The sequence below is a fragment of the Ptychodera flava genome, chromosome 7, assembly GCF_041260155.1.
Source record: "Ptychodera flava strain L36383 chromosome 7, AS_Pfla_20210202, whole genome shotgun sequence".
In the NCBI taxonomy this organism is placed as follows: domain Eukaryota; kingdom Metazoa; phylum Hemichordata; class Enteropneusta; family Ptychoderidae; genus Ptychodera; species Ptychodera flava.
In genome coordinates, this window is record NC_091934.1 from 17633956 (window position 1) to 17653572 (window position 19617).

At 37.4% G+C, this 19617-nt stretch overlaps 2 protein-coding genes across 4 annotated transcripts in view; both read right to left on the reverse strand.

Moving 5' to 3' along the window:
- Positions 1–19617, reverse strand: part of LOC139136908 (sulfotransferase 1B1-like) — a 139600-nt gene that overhangs the window by 80593 nt on the left and 39390 nt on the right. Inside the window, exon 7 of one of the 2 annotated variants that reach the window (XM_070704757.1) lies at positions 1019–1506. The exons of the other annotated variant lie outside the window; for it this stretch is intronic. Within the exon in view, the coding sequence (XP_070560858.1) occupies positions 1400–1506 (107 nt within the window). The 3' untranslated portion in view covers positions 1019–1399. Of the gene's footprint in view, positions 1–1018; positions 1507–19617 lie in introns of those variants that run through there. 2 annotated transcript variants of the gene reach the window in all.
- LOC139136913 (sulfotransferase 1C4-like) lies at positions 13470–18956 on the reverse strand. 2 transcript variants are annotated; one of them, XM_070704768.1, is made up of 6 exons: positions 18833–18956; positions 18298–18516; positions 17009–17138; positions 16266–16360; positions 15449–15524; positions 13470–13922 (listed from the first exon to the last, which is right to left on the reverse strand). In XM_070704768.1, the coding sequence occupies exons 2-6, from the start codon at positions 18508–18510 to the stop codon at positions 13816–13818; spliced, it is 621 nt and encodes a 206-aa protein (XP_070560869.1). In that variant the 5' UTR covers positions 18511–18516; positions 18833–18956; the 3' UTR covers positions 13470–13815. The 2 variants fall into 2 exon arrangements, with proteins under 2 accessions (XP_070560869.1, XP_070560868.1); XM_070704767.1 differs by having other exon boundaries at positions 15449–15620.

A 19617-nucleotide genomic window follows, 5' to 3' on the forward strand; every position in this document is an offset into this window, starting at 1 on the left:
CTCATCCACTGTGCCCACAAAAAATGGGCATTTCCATCAACTGTGCACCCACAAAAAATTGACACTTTCATTTTTTTTTTTTTTTTTTTTAAACGGCGCTACAAAAATTTTGGCATAAAAAGTTACTCACTAGGGCCCACAAAATTCACACATGGTAAGCCGTACAAAAGCTATTCACCCGACTATTCAAGCAAGAAAAGAACGTTGAACTGCGACCCCCTCCCTCAAAACCAATACAACAGTGTACTAAAAAGAAGGGATAAGAAATAAATGTCCAAAAAACACGAACTTCCAACCGGCCTAACATATCAAAATCACCTATAAAACTATCCTGTCTAGGAAAATGGGACCACACCCTGCCACGAACCAATTCGAACACAATCATGTAAAACGGTCATTGTGGCTGTGATGAAACACACATGACACCTGCATTCTATGGCAAATATTACACCTGTAGAAAACGGAAAATGTACAACTATGCATACCTGCTTTTCTTTATCCTCTGTCACTGTAACATTCGCTGAGGCAGCTGCAGCTACTGCTGGTCCTGCAGGTTGCATGGTAAGAGTACTTGTACGAGTTGTCTTTTGCGGACCCTGGGTACGGCTTGTACTGGGAACGGGCTGACTATGCGCCTGTACGAAAGAAGCACCTGCATCGCTCACGGTACTTGTAGTTCTTGTAGTGCTAGTGGTTGTAGTTGCAGCTTCCATGCTCGCTTGTCGGTGCCTAGCCAAGGAATGACACTGTATCTTGTCTTCACTTAGCTTTTATATACTTCATGAATATTAATGAGATATCGCGGATGTATTTCGCTCAGTAATGAGGCTTTGAATAATACTTACTGTATTAGAATGGATTATTGCCTGTATTTTAGCTGAAGAGTGCATATACAGATGAATACAGTCAATAATCCATTGCTTGTATTTAGCAGCCTGTACTCATGTGGATTCACATGAATTCACGTGTATTATTCTATAATACTGTCAATTCATTAGTGTGAATTTATCTGTATATTGAGTTTTCATGCAGTGATAAATATTGATGAGCGGTGAAAATATTGACATTGCCACTTCTAACGTGCGAGATCTTTTCTTCTAATAATAATGGTAGTAAGCGAGTGATATAGTCCAGTAACTTCAAAATATTTGTTAAATACCACAAAGTTAAACATTTTAAAGGGACCTATCAACAAAAAATATTTGATGATCTGTACGAATTTTCAAACGCGTAAATTTCTGGCATTTCTGGAACACTACGAAAACTATCTGAATAAAGTCATTACACTCTCATTATTCAATCTCTATTCGATAGTTTGGCAGGTAGGGTGAGATCCGTTGTGGACCAGTTTCTATTCACAGCATGTTATGCCTTGATCACAATTGCAACGGGTCAACGTTCACCACTCAAAATCAAGTCCGCTGCCTTTCATTCTTTCTTCGTAGATTTTCTCATACTCCTTGTTTTGGGCAACCGTGAAAAAGTTAGTCCAATCACCAACCACACCTGAAAGACAGCACAAGAAACAGGTAAAGTATAATTATCTGAGATCCATGGAACGATAAGATAATGAAACATACATGCCATAATCCCTCCATACATTTTAAGTACCGTCTAGCGCCAAGAGCCATTTGACTATACATGCTCTACGACAACGGTTCTCTTTAATTCCGTATTATTCAAATGAAGTTTTATTCCCACATATATTCAACAGTGAAATCACCCTTTGGGTTTTACCTTGAGATAAAAGACCAACGTAGCCACTGGCGCTTGACTTATTTCTTTGATTGTCATTGGATTCCAGCTCTCGGATAGATTACAGGATTAATTTATTTAGCAACAGAATGTCTTTGATAATCATATACTGACTGACATTCACTGCTCAACAAACTATAGAAACACACATCTAAATCTATTCTCATCGAAAGTGACAGCCTCTATATTGTTGATGTCTCTCATTTTACACACAGGGTAAAGAAATCAGTCCCCTTTGGTGGGGAGGGAGTTTTTTGTGCAACGGTTTACTTTATTTGATTTTATTAATTTTGACTGTGATATTTCAAATAAAGAGTTCATCTCAAAACCGTCTGACTGCTTTCTTTACTACTACAAGTAATTAATTAATTTTGACTGTGGTATTTCAAATAAAGATTTCGACCCTAAACCGTGTGACTGCTTTCTTTATTACTACAAGTCCATATCTCCTTTCAAATCTGTGTATACACCACTTTAATTGCTCCGAAAACATTGCCAACTCGCTAATCCGCTGTCCGAATCAGGGATTAATTGATTGAGTCAACACCACAGCCGTACCACAAGCAGTAAAATAAGGAAAGCTTTCTTATTTTACTGTGTGTGTGATGGCTGTGGTGTTGACTCAATCAATTAATCCGCTGATACGGACAGCGGATTAGCACGTTGGCAATGTTTTCGGAGCAATTGCAGTTGTGTATACACAAGTTGGAGAGGAGATAAGGACTTGTCGATAATATATAAAGCAGTCAGACGGTGTGGAGTCGAAATCTTTATTTGAATACCACAGTCAAAATTAATAAAATCAAATAAAGTAAACCGTTGCAAAAAAATGTGCACAATAGGATAAAGGGTGACATACGATTGTCATTCCCTAAATATTGAGGTAAAGTTTAATTTTTCACCGTGCACATGACCTCGGTAATAGTTCCTTTGTAAGCTTAGAATGCAACTTGGGGTAGACATTCAGACTCCTAACCTCTAAAATGTGGTTTTGATCTATGTGCTTTTGGTCTACCAAATGTGGTGCTCATTTCGAGGCTCATGGAACCGTCAGCCGTTTATTTTATGAAATCAAAACTTTTATATTTCCTCCCAAAATTAATACAGGGCAGTTTGAATTTCAAGTGTCAGTATTAAAACACTCTGTAATTTATTAATGTACTTTGCATGGTGACTTCTGATCCTTATCTCGCTGATCCTTTTGTCGTGAAAGAGTTTTAAGTACTTTCGAGGAAGTTGTAGTAAAAGTTTTAATATGTCCGTTTTGAGGGCCTACAAAAAGAAACTTAAGTACTTTCTGCCGATCTGCAGGTCATTGACGGCATCTTACACTTATTCGTCGTATGTGAACTGGTAATCAGTCAAGACTCAGATACCCTCACGTTTGTAGTCCTTCTCTTTCCTGCTCCCCAGGTACATATGTACCGATTTTATTATGTACATATCATTGAAATTTATTGAGGTATACTACCTAATACAGGAAAGTATGTGAGTAGTTCAGTGATTCCTTAGAATTGTCAATGCTACTCAATCATCGTAATGGCGAGGCAGAAGTAATCATGATGTAGTGTCTATCCCATGTCCCTTATATTCAGTGATATAGTGTGCTGTCATCTTTCTTAAAAGCCTTGTGTTCAGCCTATATTTGTCATTGAGAGAGAGAGAGAGAGAGAGAGAGAGAGAGAGAGAGAGAGAGAGAGAGAGAGAGAGAGAGAGAGAGAGAGAGAGAGAGAGAGAGAGAGAGAGAGAGAGAGAGAGAGAGAGAGATGTTACAGTCGCAACCATTTTCAATATCTGTAGGTGCAGGCTTGTGTCGTCTGTCTTACCTTTTCTGACGAATTGGTGCTTGTCTTTGTCACCTATCACCAGAGAAAAATTGACATTTTCGTTCTTCTTCATTTTCTTGAAAGAACAAAATTCAACAATATCATCAATCGCATCTTTGGTCAAACTGATATCCAGGAAGTCTGCAATCGACTTGACAGTACCCCTAGGATCCTGATGAAAAATCCAATATACATTTATGAGACGTAATGACGAAACCATTGTTATTTTGATATTTATTTGTAATTCATTTAAAATTTATTGTTGGAATTGTAGACGGTATGACGCAGATTAAGATTTGTTGCATATATATATATATATATATATATATATATATATATATATATATATATATATACATATATATATATATATATATATATATGATGTGTGTAGCATTGTTGGTAGCTTATGAGAAGATAAAGCCATAATAACTGTCGTTTAATAGGTCAAAGTAAAACAAAAATGGTCACTCAAATAACTCATGGATTAGATTATTTTGATAAAGGATATGATAAGTTTTCAGGCAGAACGCTTCTCATTTACACTTGATTCTACGTCTGCTTTGGTTGGACCATACATTTAATAGTCTTTTTGTTTTTCTAGAGCGTAAAAATTTTGCCCTTCAATCTTTCAAAAGAGTTCAGATACATTTACTTTTAAATTTGACCAAACTGACAACATTAGTAAGATTGGCTAATTACAATTCGTAATCGTGAAGTCATTAAGAAATGCAATTGTTTGGATTGAATGAAATTGAGGGCAATCTCTTTTTGTTGTATCCTGGTTAGGTTGACAAAAACTAGCCATACTACCTATACAAAGGTAAACTTACATGTAACGTGAAACTTGAAAATCTTTCTCAGTACAGACCTTTTTCATGTCTTCGTACTTTAGGAAAAGGATGTTTTCATCGTCTCTATGCTGCCACCACGTTAAGACGTGATCAAACCAACTCCCATACCACACTGTTAACATGACAGAAGTAAGGAAAATAAAATATTGGAGACTCTTCATTTAGAGTCATGGTCATATAGATTTTGCTGTTCTATGTCTAAATGTTAAAGTCAAGGTTTGACTTGATACAGTATACTCCATTTATTTCATGGCATTTGTCGACCTTGTCACGTGCATTCTCTTTCCAATATAGTAAAACGTATGCGTTATATTGTCAGAGTGTTCAATCAGGTTTAATACTATTCACAGCCACCACCTTATAATTAATGGATGACTTTGTTTGTTGTATAATCAAATTGCCCTCATAATCGCCGAAGATAGATTTGAAATATACCGTAAATTTGGTTTTTGAATTTGATGAAAATTCTTGGCAGCGCAATCACTTTATGCCTGATGTTCTGACACAGAACAGGCTATATAATCCTGCTTAGACTTGACACCCGAGTACACAAAAATGATAATTGAAGTGTTTACTCAGAATAAAGTACTTTGACGGCTCGAGGAAGCATGTCAACAGCGTGTATATGCATCAGTAGCATTGTTAATCAACATAAAATGAGGAATATAAAGTTTCTTGTCATATTGATGCTGACTATAAATGATAAAGGTAGTAACTTATTATAAAAATTAAGATCATGTAAGGATTGTCTTACCTTTGTCATTAACGTAAAGCTGGTAAAAGTCATTCCAAGATCCCTTGTAGTCCATTGGAGGAACCCCAGACTACAGTGATGGAAATATGACACTCCAGTATCTTTTGGATTCCTGGCAACATAAACGATCTGCTCGGGGAGTTGATTAAAACATTATGCGTGATTTGTTCAACTCTACCTACTGATCATAAAGTTGCTTACTCATCAAAACAACTTGACAATTAAGACATTATAAACTACCGAACACGGACATGAAAGGAACAGGCCAAGGAAATAGATCACGAAACATATTGATATGTAGGCAGCTGTATTAAAGCATAGAGGGAGGGGGTGATAAATTCCTACCTACCCCTCTACAGACTTACGAGCCTGATTAACCAAGCACTGATTCATTCATTTACTTTTTTACAAGAACATAGAACATGGACAGAAAGTCGGTAGAGACAGTCACTGTGAAGTCACATAAAACTAGGTAATTTATGATATAATGACGTTGGAAAAAGTATAGCCCCATTCACACGAACTTGGAAATAGAGTGAAAATTAAGTCATTTCGAGTCGGAAAACTTCAGGGTAAGAAATACTCGAACGCACCTTGCATTTTTACTGATAGCTTGACTTGGGAAGGCGTGGTACGGCATGTGAGACTTCAAAAGCCTTGGTGACGGAATTTTCTCCATCTGTTTGAGTCCGATTCCAGACTCCAAACCAGATTTTGCCACCGAAAGTAGGAGGTTAATGAAACGTAGCTTTATGATAAACTCAGGCAATATGGTTTCAGAAATTTGAGAAGATGTATTATGCATCGTAACCTAAAATAATAGGAGAGCAATCTTCGTGTTATAAAACTAACAACTCGGTTGTAAATTGTTGTTGACTGTGTGGTTGAAGAGACTTCCGAACGTCGGCTCTAATGTTCGCAGTTGACCGAAACCCTCTGACGTGTAAGTTTGTTCATTAGCTTTAAATTTAACATTTGTTGATGCCTTTAAGATGAGGAAATATTTACTATTCAATAATGTTAAAGAGTCCATAAAGAAATCCTTTGAAAACAGCAACGTTTCCTTGAGATGATGTATTTATCAGAGCGATCTTGTATGCTTCATTTTCGTTTGTCGTTATTTTAAGTCTATTACATAATGCGTTACTTTAAGAATATGATGTGTACCTACCAGATTGAAATTATAAAATTGCCCTCTATCATCGGGTGTCTCGCATATTGAAATGCAGAAGTGTTGATTTCCGTATTTCCTTCATTCATAATCAACGATACCATCTCTATCGTCCATGTAGTTCCTACAATTGCAGATAGAAGATGATTTATCAGTAGTAAATTAGAACACGGTTGGAGTGGAATATGAGTAAGCCTAAGAAGATGTTGTTATTTTATAAATCTCGGTGGCATAATATTATTCGAAAATTAACTTTTTACCTGGTAGTCTTGGTGGACAACTATTTTCGAAAAACAGTAGTCCCAATAGGACATTCGGATCCGGTACCCGAGTCCTCTTTTCCTAAGGCCATATGGCTAACATTAAATTGCATGATCACTAATTTTGACAATCTTACAAGCAAGCAAACAATCTAAAAACAAACAAACAAACAAACAAACAAACAAACAAAAAACAACCAATCAAACAAATAATATCATATTCTAACATTATCCCTGTTTTGCTTTAACTTTTATGCAGTCAGCCAAGCAACACGATGACTCTCATTGAACGCACTTTCACGTCGAAATGGACAATCGTTTATAAATTTTAGTATTCCCAAAGCAATGTTTGATTGCCCTGGGACAAGGAAATATCATTAATTTCGATTCTTGATTATATTCTTTCAGCAATAATCATCCTTAGCAGGGTTCAGTGTTCGAATTTAGGTTACCACTAGCCTAAATTGCACTGTTTTTGCAGCAGGAAGATTCATCGGTAAAAATATGCAACCCTCCGGGTCCTAGCTCATGCCTCTTTCCGCCATCGGCATATTAACTTTCAAGACCTAGTAAAAAACCTGTTGACATGTACATTTGTCGATGACAACACCCATTTGTTTCATAGTTACTCACTTTGTACTGGCGTAGATTAACTTTACGTGTCCCTCAATCCGTATAGTTATGTCAAAACTGAACATTTTCAAGTCGAAAAGCCAGCATCGATGAGAGACAAAACAACTGGATGCGCATTTGAAAGTACTGATTTGGTTATGTAAGTTTTTTCAAAGCCATATACGTGTATGTTGCCAGTGTTTGGCTATTGACTGCGCCATATCCCTCGGCGTAGCCTATGGCCAAGCACAGGCTTGCGACATACACACAAGGCTAGGGTTGTTCATTTGGGGCTGGTGCGCCAAGTTATAAAGCTGACAAACAGTTAGACATGCCGTCAGATTTGCTTTCAGTTGTTCAATAGGAATGTGGATTTTCAGGTAATCAATGAATTGATAAATGCAATATTCACGGAATAAGAAGCTGTCGAATAGAAGAAGTCGTTATAAGAAGCGGAAAATGATGTTGTCACGAAGTATGTATCAACAAACCAACTGGAACATAAATGACTGAAGTATTCAGCTTAGCTATCAGAAAACTAATGCTTAATTCATTGACCACACTATGCCTACGCTTCCTTTGTCAAAAGTTCATGTAAGTGCTAGATTAAATTCCGGTATGAAATACACGATTTCTCAAGACACAACATGAAGAAAGGAATATGCGTTCTGCTGTCTTGTGAGGGCGCTCTAGAGAGTAACTGAATCCCACAACATGTCGAACTGTCCAGTGTTTGCTTGTCGAAACAGGCTGTCTGTGTGTACTTTGCATTGTATCACTGACATATGAATTTAAAATGACTCTAATTCATTCATCAACGATAATATATACATAATAATCCTTTGTTGAGAAGTTGAATATTTGGTCTTTCAGCATGCTATAGAGACATGGCAAAACACTGTTGTTGATACATTGAAAATATATAAAAACATAGACTTGTTAACATTTTTTTTCAAAATAAAAGTCATGAAATGCAATAAAATTATTCCTGAACATGTTAAATTATTATTGACATTAGCGCCGTTGTATGACATACCAGTGTGGAGTGCGGCTTTCAATATTCAGACAAGTATTGAAATTTCAGAGTATGTTTAGAAAGGCGACGTGACACCTATGCCATTTGTAATGTGATGCAGTCTGTTAACGTGTGTACACGCTAGCTTATTGTGATAGTGTATGCCAGAAGGGACGAACACGCTCACCCCAGCGCCCGCAATCGGGTACAATTGTACCCTTGATACTTCAAATTACTAGGAGCAAAGTCAAAATTTTCATTGAACTGGTTGAGGGTGTGTCAAAAGTCAACATTTCTTTATCAAACACTAAGGTCACATCTCTTGATTTTTTAGAAGTGCTTATTTGGGCTCCAAAGTTGTGCAGTAAAATAGCAGTGAAATGTCTACATTTTATCGATATAAATAAATATATATTTATCAATTTTTTATCAATATTATAAATATTTATCAATATTTATAAATCTAAAGTCAACGGGAGGTCGAAAATGGGTTGGAAACCATAGTACTTATGTCAAAACCCTCCATATTGTAGTGCACCATGCAGGGACGCTTATTCAAAGGAATTTACATTCAACTTAAAAAGGAATGCATGCCACAGATTGTGGCACTTTTAGCCAAGTTTATTGCCGAACCACTTCTTGACTATTGCCCTCAGATCTATTCATGAATTCGTTTAAGATATGAACAAATCCATATGCAACAGTCAGGTGCCACCAACTGGTCACTTTCGCAAAATCATCACAAAACATGATTTGAAGCCTGATATACCAATTTTACTTATTTCTGACCTTATCCCAAAATTTCGCGGGGAAAGTAGAGCTGTTTGTAACTGCACTCCCACTTGCATACACGGAAAATGTGCCCCCACTGAATTTTAAAGCCCACTACACTCCAGTACCTATGGTCTGCCCGCTCCCACTCCAAACAACAATTAAGCTCCCAACTGCCCTATCGCCACTATTGAAATTCCCCATTACCCCCAAGATGCCCACTTGGCAACCCAAATCAACAACACAACCTTGCGAGCAGCTAGCAGTATACTTTCGAACATTGCTTCCTCTAAGTTAAGCGCTTAATCTCCCTCAAGATCTATCTCTCCCTCAACCACTGAAAATAAGTAAATTTGTTCCCCACCCACAGTAAATACCGATTTTTTCACCCCGCCCACAGTATATGATTAGTTTTAAAATTTTCCCCGCCCGTCGAAAAACTGCACACGAACACCGTTTTGCATGAACAGCATAGCGGCGCCTGAACTGTGTCGCACTGTAAGGGCTGCAGATGACCAACCCGACATGAAGTCACGTGGTAAAGTTTTAAGAGTTCGTTGACCTTTGTTCCCAGTCATGCCTGTCGAAGATCAATATGCAGAGTTCGCTGAAGTCATGATGCCCCCATTATGCACAATAGAATATTTTACAGCGCTATACATGTGTGGTGTGGCATATTCGGCAACCAGCTTTGCTTAAACGGACAATTAGCAGATACATCTATATGAAATTATATACGTTCACTGTAGTGGCTAGCACATAACAAATAAATACAGTAGAAATAATTAGTGTACTGATGAACTTTCCCGATTTAGGGTAACTAGCAACGAAGACATCGTCCTCACGGCAGTTGACGATTTCAGGTCTCTCTATCATACTTCTGTTGAAGTTATTTGCGTAAGGGACCCCATCGTGTTCGAAAGTACCGGCAACAAACCTGGCATTCTCGTTCATTTTGTAAGTTGGCTAGAAGAATTTTTCAATGGTCGAAATCCTATTTAGTTGCTTTGATACACTCTTTGTAGTGTCCCTACTGAAACCTTTGACCCATGACGTATGTTACAGCAATTTCAAAACATGGTCATGTGGTAGACTTGAGAACTTATACATAATGGTACTCGACCTCTTTCAAAGTCTCTAATTTGCTTCCGGATTTATACCAGGCATATTTGCAAAATGTTTTTCTCTGAAGAGCATAGCAATATCTGCTTCTACACTCAAAGTTAATGATTGCATTTGTCTTAAAGAATGCATTTTAACAATTATCCACCCAGTGCCGTATGTGACTGAAGTAAAAACCTTCGAATAGAAAACAAAAAAAAAAGCGTCGAATGAAATCTGTAAGTCACGGAAGCGATATGTGATGCTACCTTCTCATATCGTAAGAGCGGACGAAAACCGTAATACCTGTAGCAAGAAGGTGGCTTCACTCACAAATAAAGCTCTCTAATGTGTGTGCCTGACGACAAGTTTCACTTGCATTAATCCGTTTGAAAAACTAGACAATCGATTCGCCTCTCGGATATTGGTCAAGTCTCCTCTTATGCGCCAGTGTGTCTGTTTCTGCTATGCGACGATTTAGAACCTAGATTTTCACAACCCCTTTTTTGGGCACGAAGTGTAGTCGTCTTTTCCCGATTTTAAAGCGCAATTAGCTGTGCCTTTATGTACTTTGCTTGCAAGAACATACAATCTAATCTTAGGAAAGAATGATGGATTCCATTTACTAAGCGATATTATCTTTTGAAATGTCGGATGTTGGATCATTGATCGATTAAATTTGGTGATTACGCGTATATTTGCAGCGGCATATTTGAATTGCAACTCGAAATTATTTAGTTGAACCATAAAATCCTAGTGGTGCGTTCGTCGCTGTTTGATAAACGTTCTTGGGTCAAAGTTCGGAAAGCATGATTTGGCTTAAAGCCATCTTATTGGGAAAAAAAGCAAAAAGAGAGGCAGCTAACGGGGTTTTACATTTGTGTAAACCCGGCTCGGTGTAGAGGTTTCGATAAACCTGGTTCAATATGCAGACATAACCAGAGAGGGGCCCCCTTTGCCCTGACGGCCAGCGCACTTGGAACCGGCACAAATTAATTAAAAGCGGACCCAGGGGGGAGGGGAGATATTTTCGTGCAAGCGTTTTGAAGGATCGTGAAATTTGTGCTTAAGTATTTTGTGCAACGATGAGGCAAGATCTGACCAATATGGCCCGAATGACAGGTCAAAAATTCCAAGAAAATTTCATGAAGTTGTAAATGAAACAATGGTAAAACTGTGAGAATGTTTACCCATTGCAATCAAGGGAAAGGCACGTGGAAAGATTGCCGTTAGGAGTTTTGGTGTGGAAATATTGCAACCGGGACTTTTTCATGCGAAAAGGGGAGTAGAAAGAATTCCTGTCATAGATTTTTGCAAAGGATAAGTGAGGATGTGATGAAACTAGTGTGTGGGAAGGAACTTTTGACATCGTGGTAAGGTAGTGAGAAAAGCTTGATGCAAAGTTATATACCTAAATGATATTTATGGCATTAAGCGTGCTTGTTCAGCGTATGCAAAGCACGGAAAAACGTTTGGGAATCTTTTGGAACAGGTCAATGGTTTTAATTAACGGAAGTTCATAAAGGCTGATTTTTGCATATGTGCTAGCTTTCGGGCCGCATATTCCGGTTAAGCCATTTCCGCCATCTATAGCTAGCGCAAGTTTTACTAAAAACGGACAGAAATAATGGCGGAAGTTGCAGGTTAGGGCTTCCTCAACTTATTGCCAAGCTTTGGCGCTTTCATCGCATGATATGGCAGGGACCATCTTTTAATGAGTGTGGGAGTGTCCACTTCCTGCTGATGTGCAGCGTGCTTGGAAGGTTATATCTGATTGGTTGATTGTCACAATTTACAACAACTTAGGGAGCCTTTTTGTATTATTTAATAAAAACGGTAAGAATCAGCCACACAATTGGATATCATTTTCCGAAACGCTGCACACCAGCTCTTCACTCACTCAAGTTCGCATAGGCTCTGCGTATTTGCATAACACAAACAATAGTTATGCAAATACGCACAGCCTGGTGTGCATATTTCAAAATCGACGCAAATTTGCAGTCAGCCCAATATTACACTGTGTTGATCATAGTGGTTTATGTCGCTCCCGGGATAGTTGATGCCCTTAGAAGAGGCCTACTTCGTAATTGATTGAAAACCTCTGACAGAGGTGAAATAATAGAATATTTTCCTGTTAGGTTATAAAGACAAGATTTTTGGTAAAATGACTGATATCTATGGATTTCATTTATTGTTGCCGAATGTAATACGGTAGTTTTCAACAGGATTCGAACCCACAACATACGGCATCAGTCGCCTAGCTGAGAGGCCACAGAGAGAACCGCTCGGCTAAATCTCCACTCCCAAAAAAGAGTGGTTCAATAGCCGGCTAAGCTGTTACATTTTTTGACTGAGACCGCTCAACACGTTGTAGAGTTCGTGAAGCACTCACGCACGCATGCTCACTATCATACATCGCAATATACACACTTTATCGAAGCGAAGAAGAAACGAATCACAGAGTATTTTGAGAGTATTTTAAGAGTCACAGAGTATTTTGAAGGAACAGATAAAAAACCCAGCCTAACCCTGATAGTCTTTTTTGACACACAGAGACATGGATACACTAATTTGTGGTGTCTTCAAGTTAAAACTTAGTTAAATGTGTATTAACCATAAAAAGCTATTTTTGTATCATTTCTATAGAATGAAAACAGCTCTTTATATGTAAATTTGAATTTTGGATGTTTCTTTAAATTCTTCAGAAACATTCTTTATATTAACTATTTATAACACTGAAACAAGAGTTGCTTTCATTGTCTTATCATAGTTCTTACCACCTATATTTTTATTTATTTAAATTATATTTTTATATAAAGCACATCATATTTATAGTCATTTACATAAATAATTCCAGGCTTTTGACAATAAGGTTTTCATTTGATGTGGTTAATGACTGTGCATAACTTTGTTTTCTCTATCTCCATAGTTGGATGACCAGTTTTCCCGAAAGGCGTATTGGAGGCATCAGTAACTGCACAACAGACAACTTCAAACCATTATTATACACTACTGCCGTAACCTATGGGGAGTTTGACAGTCCAATAACTTTCCGTATTTTGTATAGTACGCGGAGTCCCGAATACGGGAGACGCGCGACGCGCCTGTTTGGGGTTTGTCACAATTATATTTCAACAATTACGCGCGTTCCACTCATATCGCGCGTGCCGCATCCCTCAAAGTTTACCATAGAATTAGTTTATAACTGACGATTAATGGAGGGAGGTGTATAATAATAGGGTTATTTACAAAATACGGCCCTGTATGGACTCGGGCTCAGTGAGTGGCGTATTGGACTCTCCTTCGGCTCGTCCAATACGTCACTCACTGAGCCCGAGTCCATACAGGGCCGTATTTTGTGAATAACCCTATATTACGCTCTGCGAAAATTATAAGAATAATCACACCCGACGATTTCCATAAATATTGATTTACGGTGAAATTATTGAGATTGCCACTTCTAACGTGCGGGATCTTTGGTAATAAGCGAGTGATAATGTCCAGTAAAACATATTTGTTAAATACCACAAAGTTTAACATTTTAAAGGGCCTTATCAACAAATAATATTTGTTGATCTGTACGAATTTTCAAACGCGTAACTTTCTGGCATTTCTGGAACACTGCGAAAACAATCTGAATAAAGTCCGTTATGCTTCACAACACGTTATGCCTTCACAATTACAACGGGTCAAAGTTCACCACTCAAAGTCAAGTCCACTGCCTTTCATTCTTTCCTCGTAGATTTTCTCATACTCCTTGTTTTGGGCAACCGTGAAAAAGTTCATCCAATCACCGACCACACCTGAAAGACAGCACGAGAAACAGGTAAAGTCTAATTTCCTGAAATCCATGGAACAATAAGATAAAACATACATGCCATAATACCTCTATGATTATTTTAAGTGCCGTCTAACGACACGAGCCATTTGACTATTCATTCTATACGACAACGGTTCTCTATTATTCCTTGTCATTAAAATGAAGTTTTACTCCCACATATATTCAACATTCAAATCACTCTCTTTGTTTTACCTTAACATAAAAGACCAAAGTCGCCACTAGCGCTTGACTTATTTCTTGATTGCCATTTGATTTCAGTTCTCGGATAGATTACAGGATTACTTTATCTAGCAAAAGAATATCGTTGATAATCATATACTGACTGACATTCACTGCCTCAACAAACCACAGAAACACACTTCAAATTCTATCTCATCGAAAGTGACAGCCTCTATATCGCTGATGTCTCTGATTTTACTGAGCGAAGAAATTACGTCATGTTTACTTCAAGACGTCACAGTAACCTTTGATACAAATACACCAAATAAGACTACATTTCGCTCGAGATAGTATACAACGTGGGCTGATATTGGGTCTTACAATACTATACAACTATTCGCTATTCTGCAGCCTCTGTAGACTAAATTGAAAATATTTGAGAAAATTCGATTTTGCCACACAGTCTTTTTGTGATGAACGAAGAATAAACGCTACCGAATAGTTAAAGGGACGGTGTGAATTTTGCTCAAAGGTTGCAAGGGACCCCTACGACCGATGTAACCACTGTATCTAGGGTACGTTGGCGATTGATGAAAGTTGAAACATTTTTGTTAACAATGAATATCGTACAATATAAATGTTGCAGCTATGTTGACGTGATACATCTAGATATCAAGCATTTACATATGTACCGATTTCAAGATGTACATATCCTGGAATTTAATGAGCTATACAACCTAATATACAGGAAAGTATGTTAGATGTGGTGCAGTTATTGCTAGAATTGTCAATATGCTCCTTAATCATCGTAATAGCGAGGCAGAAGTTATCATATTGTAGTGCCTATGCCATGTCTTTTGTATTCACTGATATGTGCTGCCTTTTTTCTTAAAAGCCTTGTGTTCAGCATATATTTGTTATTTGGAGAGAGAGTCCCTGTCACAGTCGCAACCATTTTCAATATCTGTATTTGCAGGCTTCTGTCTAGACTTGGTTCAAGTCTGTGATTTGTGAATGTTTGAGTGGAGTGTAACGCAATGATTTGTATTCTGCTTTCATGTGAAACGCGCGCGCGCGTGAGTGGACGCGATGAATGGGGCGAACGCGATGAGTGGAGGTGAACGCTATTCAGCGGAGTTTCACCCGGAATCCGGCAGAAACTAACTCACTACTGCGCAGACTCAAATGTGAGGCATTCAATCGCTGGGAAAACCTGGCGTGAGCTGCCAAATTCCGGATAGGAGAGACACAAGTGAAACTATTAGAAATTATTTTATTTTTTTAAATTCACCGACTTGAACCAAGTCTAGCTTCTGTCGTTTATCCTACCTTTTCTTATGAATTGGTGCTTGTCTTTGTCACCGACCAAAAGGGAAATATTGACATTTTCGTCTTTCTTCATTTTCTTGAAAGAACAAAATTCAACAATGTCATCAATCGCACCTTCGGTCAGACTGATATCAAGGAAATCTGCAATCGATTTGACAGCACCCTTAGGATCCTGATGAAAAAATCCAATATACATTTATGAAACTAAATGACGAACCATTGTTATTTTTTATATTATTTGTAATTCACTTGAAATTTATTTTTCGAATTGTCAACGATATGACGCAGATTAAGATTTGTTTGTGTTGTTAGCTTGTGAAAATGAGGAAAACCGTTATTATTATCGTTTAATAGTTCACCCAAGTAACTCATTTAATTAATTATGCTGTTGAAGGATATTATGAGTATTTATGCAGATTGCTTCCCTGGTACACTTGTTTCTATGTGTCTTTGATGGGGACCATACATTAAATAGTCTTCTCTGTCTTTTCTAGAGCGTAAATATCTTGCCATCTAATCTTTCAAAAGACTTTCAGATAATTTTACCTTTCAATTGAACAAATGACAACATTTGCAAGGAGAGCAGACATCTTGACTGATTTATATACAATGGCAAATACAATACGATCATACGGTGAAGTCTTTAAGAAATGCACTCGCTTGGATTGGATGAGAATTGAAGGACAATGGCCCTCTGATATGTTTTTCTTGTATCTGGTCACATTCAGTACTGATAGGTTGACAAAAAATCATCAAACCACCTATTCCAAGGTAACATATATATAAGGTGAAACTATAAATTTCTCTCAGTACAAACCTTTTTCATGTCTTCGTACTTTAAGAAAAGGATGTTTTCATCGTCTCTACGCTGCCACCACGTTAAGACGTGATCAAACCAACTCCCATACCACACTGTTAACACGACAGAAGTAGGGAAAGAGACATCCCTTTAGAATCATGGTCATATAGATTTTGCTGTTCTATGTCTAAATGTTAAAGTCAATGTTTGACTTGATACACTGTTCTTCATTTTTTCCATCGCATTTGTTGATTTCGTCACGTGCATCTTGCCAATGTAATAAAACGTACGACGTTATATTTCCATAGTTCCCAATGAGGTTTAATCATATTCACAGCTACATTATTATTACTGGATATATGACTTCGTTTGTTTTACAGGCGATTTAAAAAATCGAATCGCCTTCACATAAATGTCGGCTTTTGATAGAAGAGTTTCGTACCAAGGAAATTGAAACATTAGTGATATATATACCTTAAATTTGCCATTTGAATATCGGTGAACATCGTGGCCCAGGGTAGAGCTATCTACTTTGTGCATGATGTTCTGACATAGAACATGCTACATAATCCTTTTTGGACTTGACACCCGAGTACACAAAATGAAACTGAATTTGTTTACTCAGAATAAAGTACGTCGAACGCTTTGATTAAGCAAGTCGTGTATGTGCATCAGTAGTATACTTAATCGACATGAAATGTTGGATATATGATTCCTTGCCATATTGTTGTTGACTACATATGATAAAAGTATTGTCTTACCTTTGTCATTAACATAAAGCTGGTAGAAGTCATTCCAAGATCCCTTGTAGTCTAACGAAGAAACTCCCAGACTACAGTGATGGAAATATGACACTCCAGTATCCTTTGGGTTCCTGGCAACATAAACGATCTGCTCGGGAGACGATAAGAAAACCGTATACGTGATTTTGTTCAACTCTATCTACCTATCATAAAATCGCGTATTCAACAGAACAACTTGACAATTGAGACAAAAACAAACAGGCAATAGAGATAATGAAAAAGACCATGAAAAAGACATATGTAGGCAGATGTATTGAACGAGGTAGAGAAGTGATAAGTTAATACCTGCCCCTCTACCTATTCTTAAGTGCCTAATTCAAGGGCCGCTGCAACCAACACAGCAAATTTGCTAAAAAAAATCACCGTTTTTGCAAATATTCATTCGACTTTAAATACATTGTTAACCCAAGATTAAAATATTGACTGGGCTGACCTTTCACCTTGTCAAGCAGTCATACGTTGCGTGATAAAGAATTGTTAATTATGCAAATCACCCGATTTCTTGGCTTCTTTCTGCTCCCATTTTAAGATTTAAAAAGAATTTTACTCAATTCTGGATGGGTAAATTTTCTGAAATTTTCACATTATGTCTTTAAATGCTATATAAAAAAACAACCATTTTTGTTTGGAAATAAAGTTCTGAAATTTTGCATAAGAACAATTTTAATTCTGCTAATCATGATTATAATAATTGTTTTGAATGTCAGTCTTTGAAGCCATGCCGTTTTAGAATGGGGATAGATAATGAAAAATAAAATAGTCGTTTATTTCTACATATACTCTTCTTTCAAGTGAAATATTACATTTCACAAAATAGCGTCAAGTTTTTCAAGTTTTTGATTTTAATTAATTTTTATCATTAATACCAAAATTGAGTTTTTTACCCTTAATATACACCCATTTTATCCTTCGAATTAACTACCGCTACCGTTCTAAACTTAGAGGCTCTGCTTTTTGAAAATAAACAGTATGAGGGGGTTCCTTGTCATCTTTGCTGTGAAATATTGCTTTATAAAAACTGTGTAGGCAACATGCAGCTCAATCTTAACTACGCGCTAATTCTCCCATAGTGCAAATAGACAGAGAGGCAGTAGAGACAGTTATTGTAAAGTCATAAAAACTGGGTTATTTATGATACAATGACTTTAGGAAGAGTGCCGATACCATTCACAGTATCTTAGGAAAATGGAGTGAAAATAATGTGACTTCGAGTTGGAAAACTTCAAGGTAAGAAATAATCCTTCCACCTTGCATTTCTTACGGATAGCTTGACTTGGGAATGCGTGGTAAGGCAGGTGAGACTTCAAAAGCCTTGGTGACGGAAGTTTCTCCATCTGTTTGAGTCCGATTCCAGACTCCAAACCAGCTTTTTCCACCGAAAGTAGGATGTTCATGAAACGTAGCTTTATGATAAACTCGGGCAACAGAGGTTTCATAATTTGAGGAGATGTATTATGCATCGTAACCTAAAATAGTAGGAGAGCAATCTTCGTGTTATAAACTAACAACTCGGCTCCGAACTTCAGCACAAATGTTCGTAGTTGACCGAAGTCCTCTGAAGTGTAAGTTTGTTGAATTCATTTGCTTTAAATTTAACATTTGTTGATGCCTTTAAGATGAGGAAATATTTACTGCACAAATCATAAAGAAATCCTTTGAAGACAGCAATGTTTCCTTGAGATGATGTATTTATCAGAGCGATCCTGCATGCTTAATTTTCTTTTGTCGTTATTTTAAGTCTACAACATAATGCATTACTTTAAGGATACGATGTATATCTACCAGAATGGAATTATGAAATTGGCCTCTATCATCGGGTTTCTTGCTTGTTGAACTGCAGAAGTGTTGATTTCCGTATTTCCTTCATTCATAATCAACGATACCATCTCTATCGTCCATGTAGTTCTACAATTGCAGATAGAAGATGAGTTATCAGTAGTAAATTAGAACCGTAGAGTGGAATATGAGTAAGCCTTCATTTTCTAAGAAGATGTTGTTATTCTTATAAATCTTGGTGGCATAGTATTATTCTGAAATCAACTTTCTTCACCTGGTAGTCTTGATGGACAAAATTTTCAATAATAATAGTCCGAATAGGACATCTGGATCCGGTTACCGAGTCCTCATGGCCATATGGCTAATATTAAATTGCTTGATCACTAATTGTGAGCAGCAAGCAAACAACCAAACAAAATAAAAAAACAAACAAACAAAACAACAGACCAACCAATCAAACAACGAATATCCCTACTCCAACATCATCCCTCTTTTGGTTGAACTTTTATGCAGTCAGCCAAGCGACACGTGACTCTGCATGGACGCACTTTCACGTCAAAATGGACAACTGTTCTAGATTTTAGTATTCCCAAAGCAATGTTTGCTGTCCTCGGACAAGGGACTATTCAATTCTTGGTTAACATTTTTTCAGCAAATGATCATCATTAGTAGGGTTCAGTGTTCTAATTTAGTCGCCACCATAGTGCACTGTTTTTGCGGCAGGAAGAATCATCGGAAAAATGTGCAACCCCCCGGGTCTTAGCTCATGCCTCTTTCCGCCATCGGCGTTT

Coding starts and splice junctions, on each gene's coding strand:
- LOC139136913 (XM_070704767.1), bottom strand. CDS start 18,510: ATGCATAATACATCTCCTCAAATTATGAAACCTCTGTTGCCCGAGTTT. Junction 17,139..18,297: donor CTATCCGTAAGAAATGCAAG/GTGGAAGGATTA, acceptor TCTCCCGAGCAG/ATCGTTTATGTTGCCAGGAA. Junction 15,621..16,265: donor AGTACGAAGACATGAAAAAG/GTTTGTACTGAG, acceptor TTTTTTCATCAG/GATCCTAAGGGTGCTGTCAA.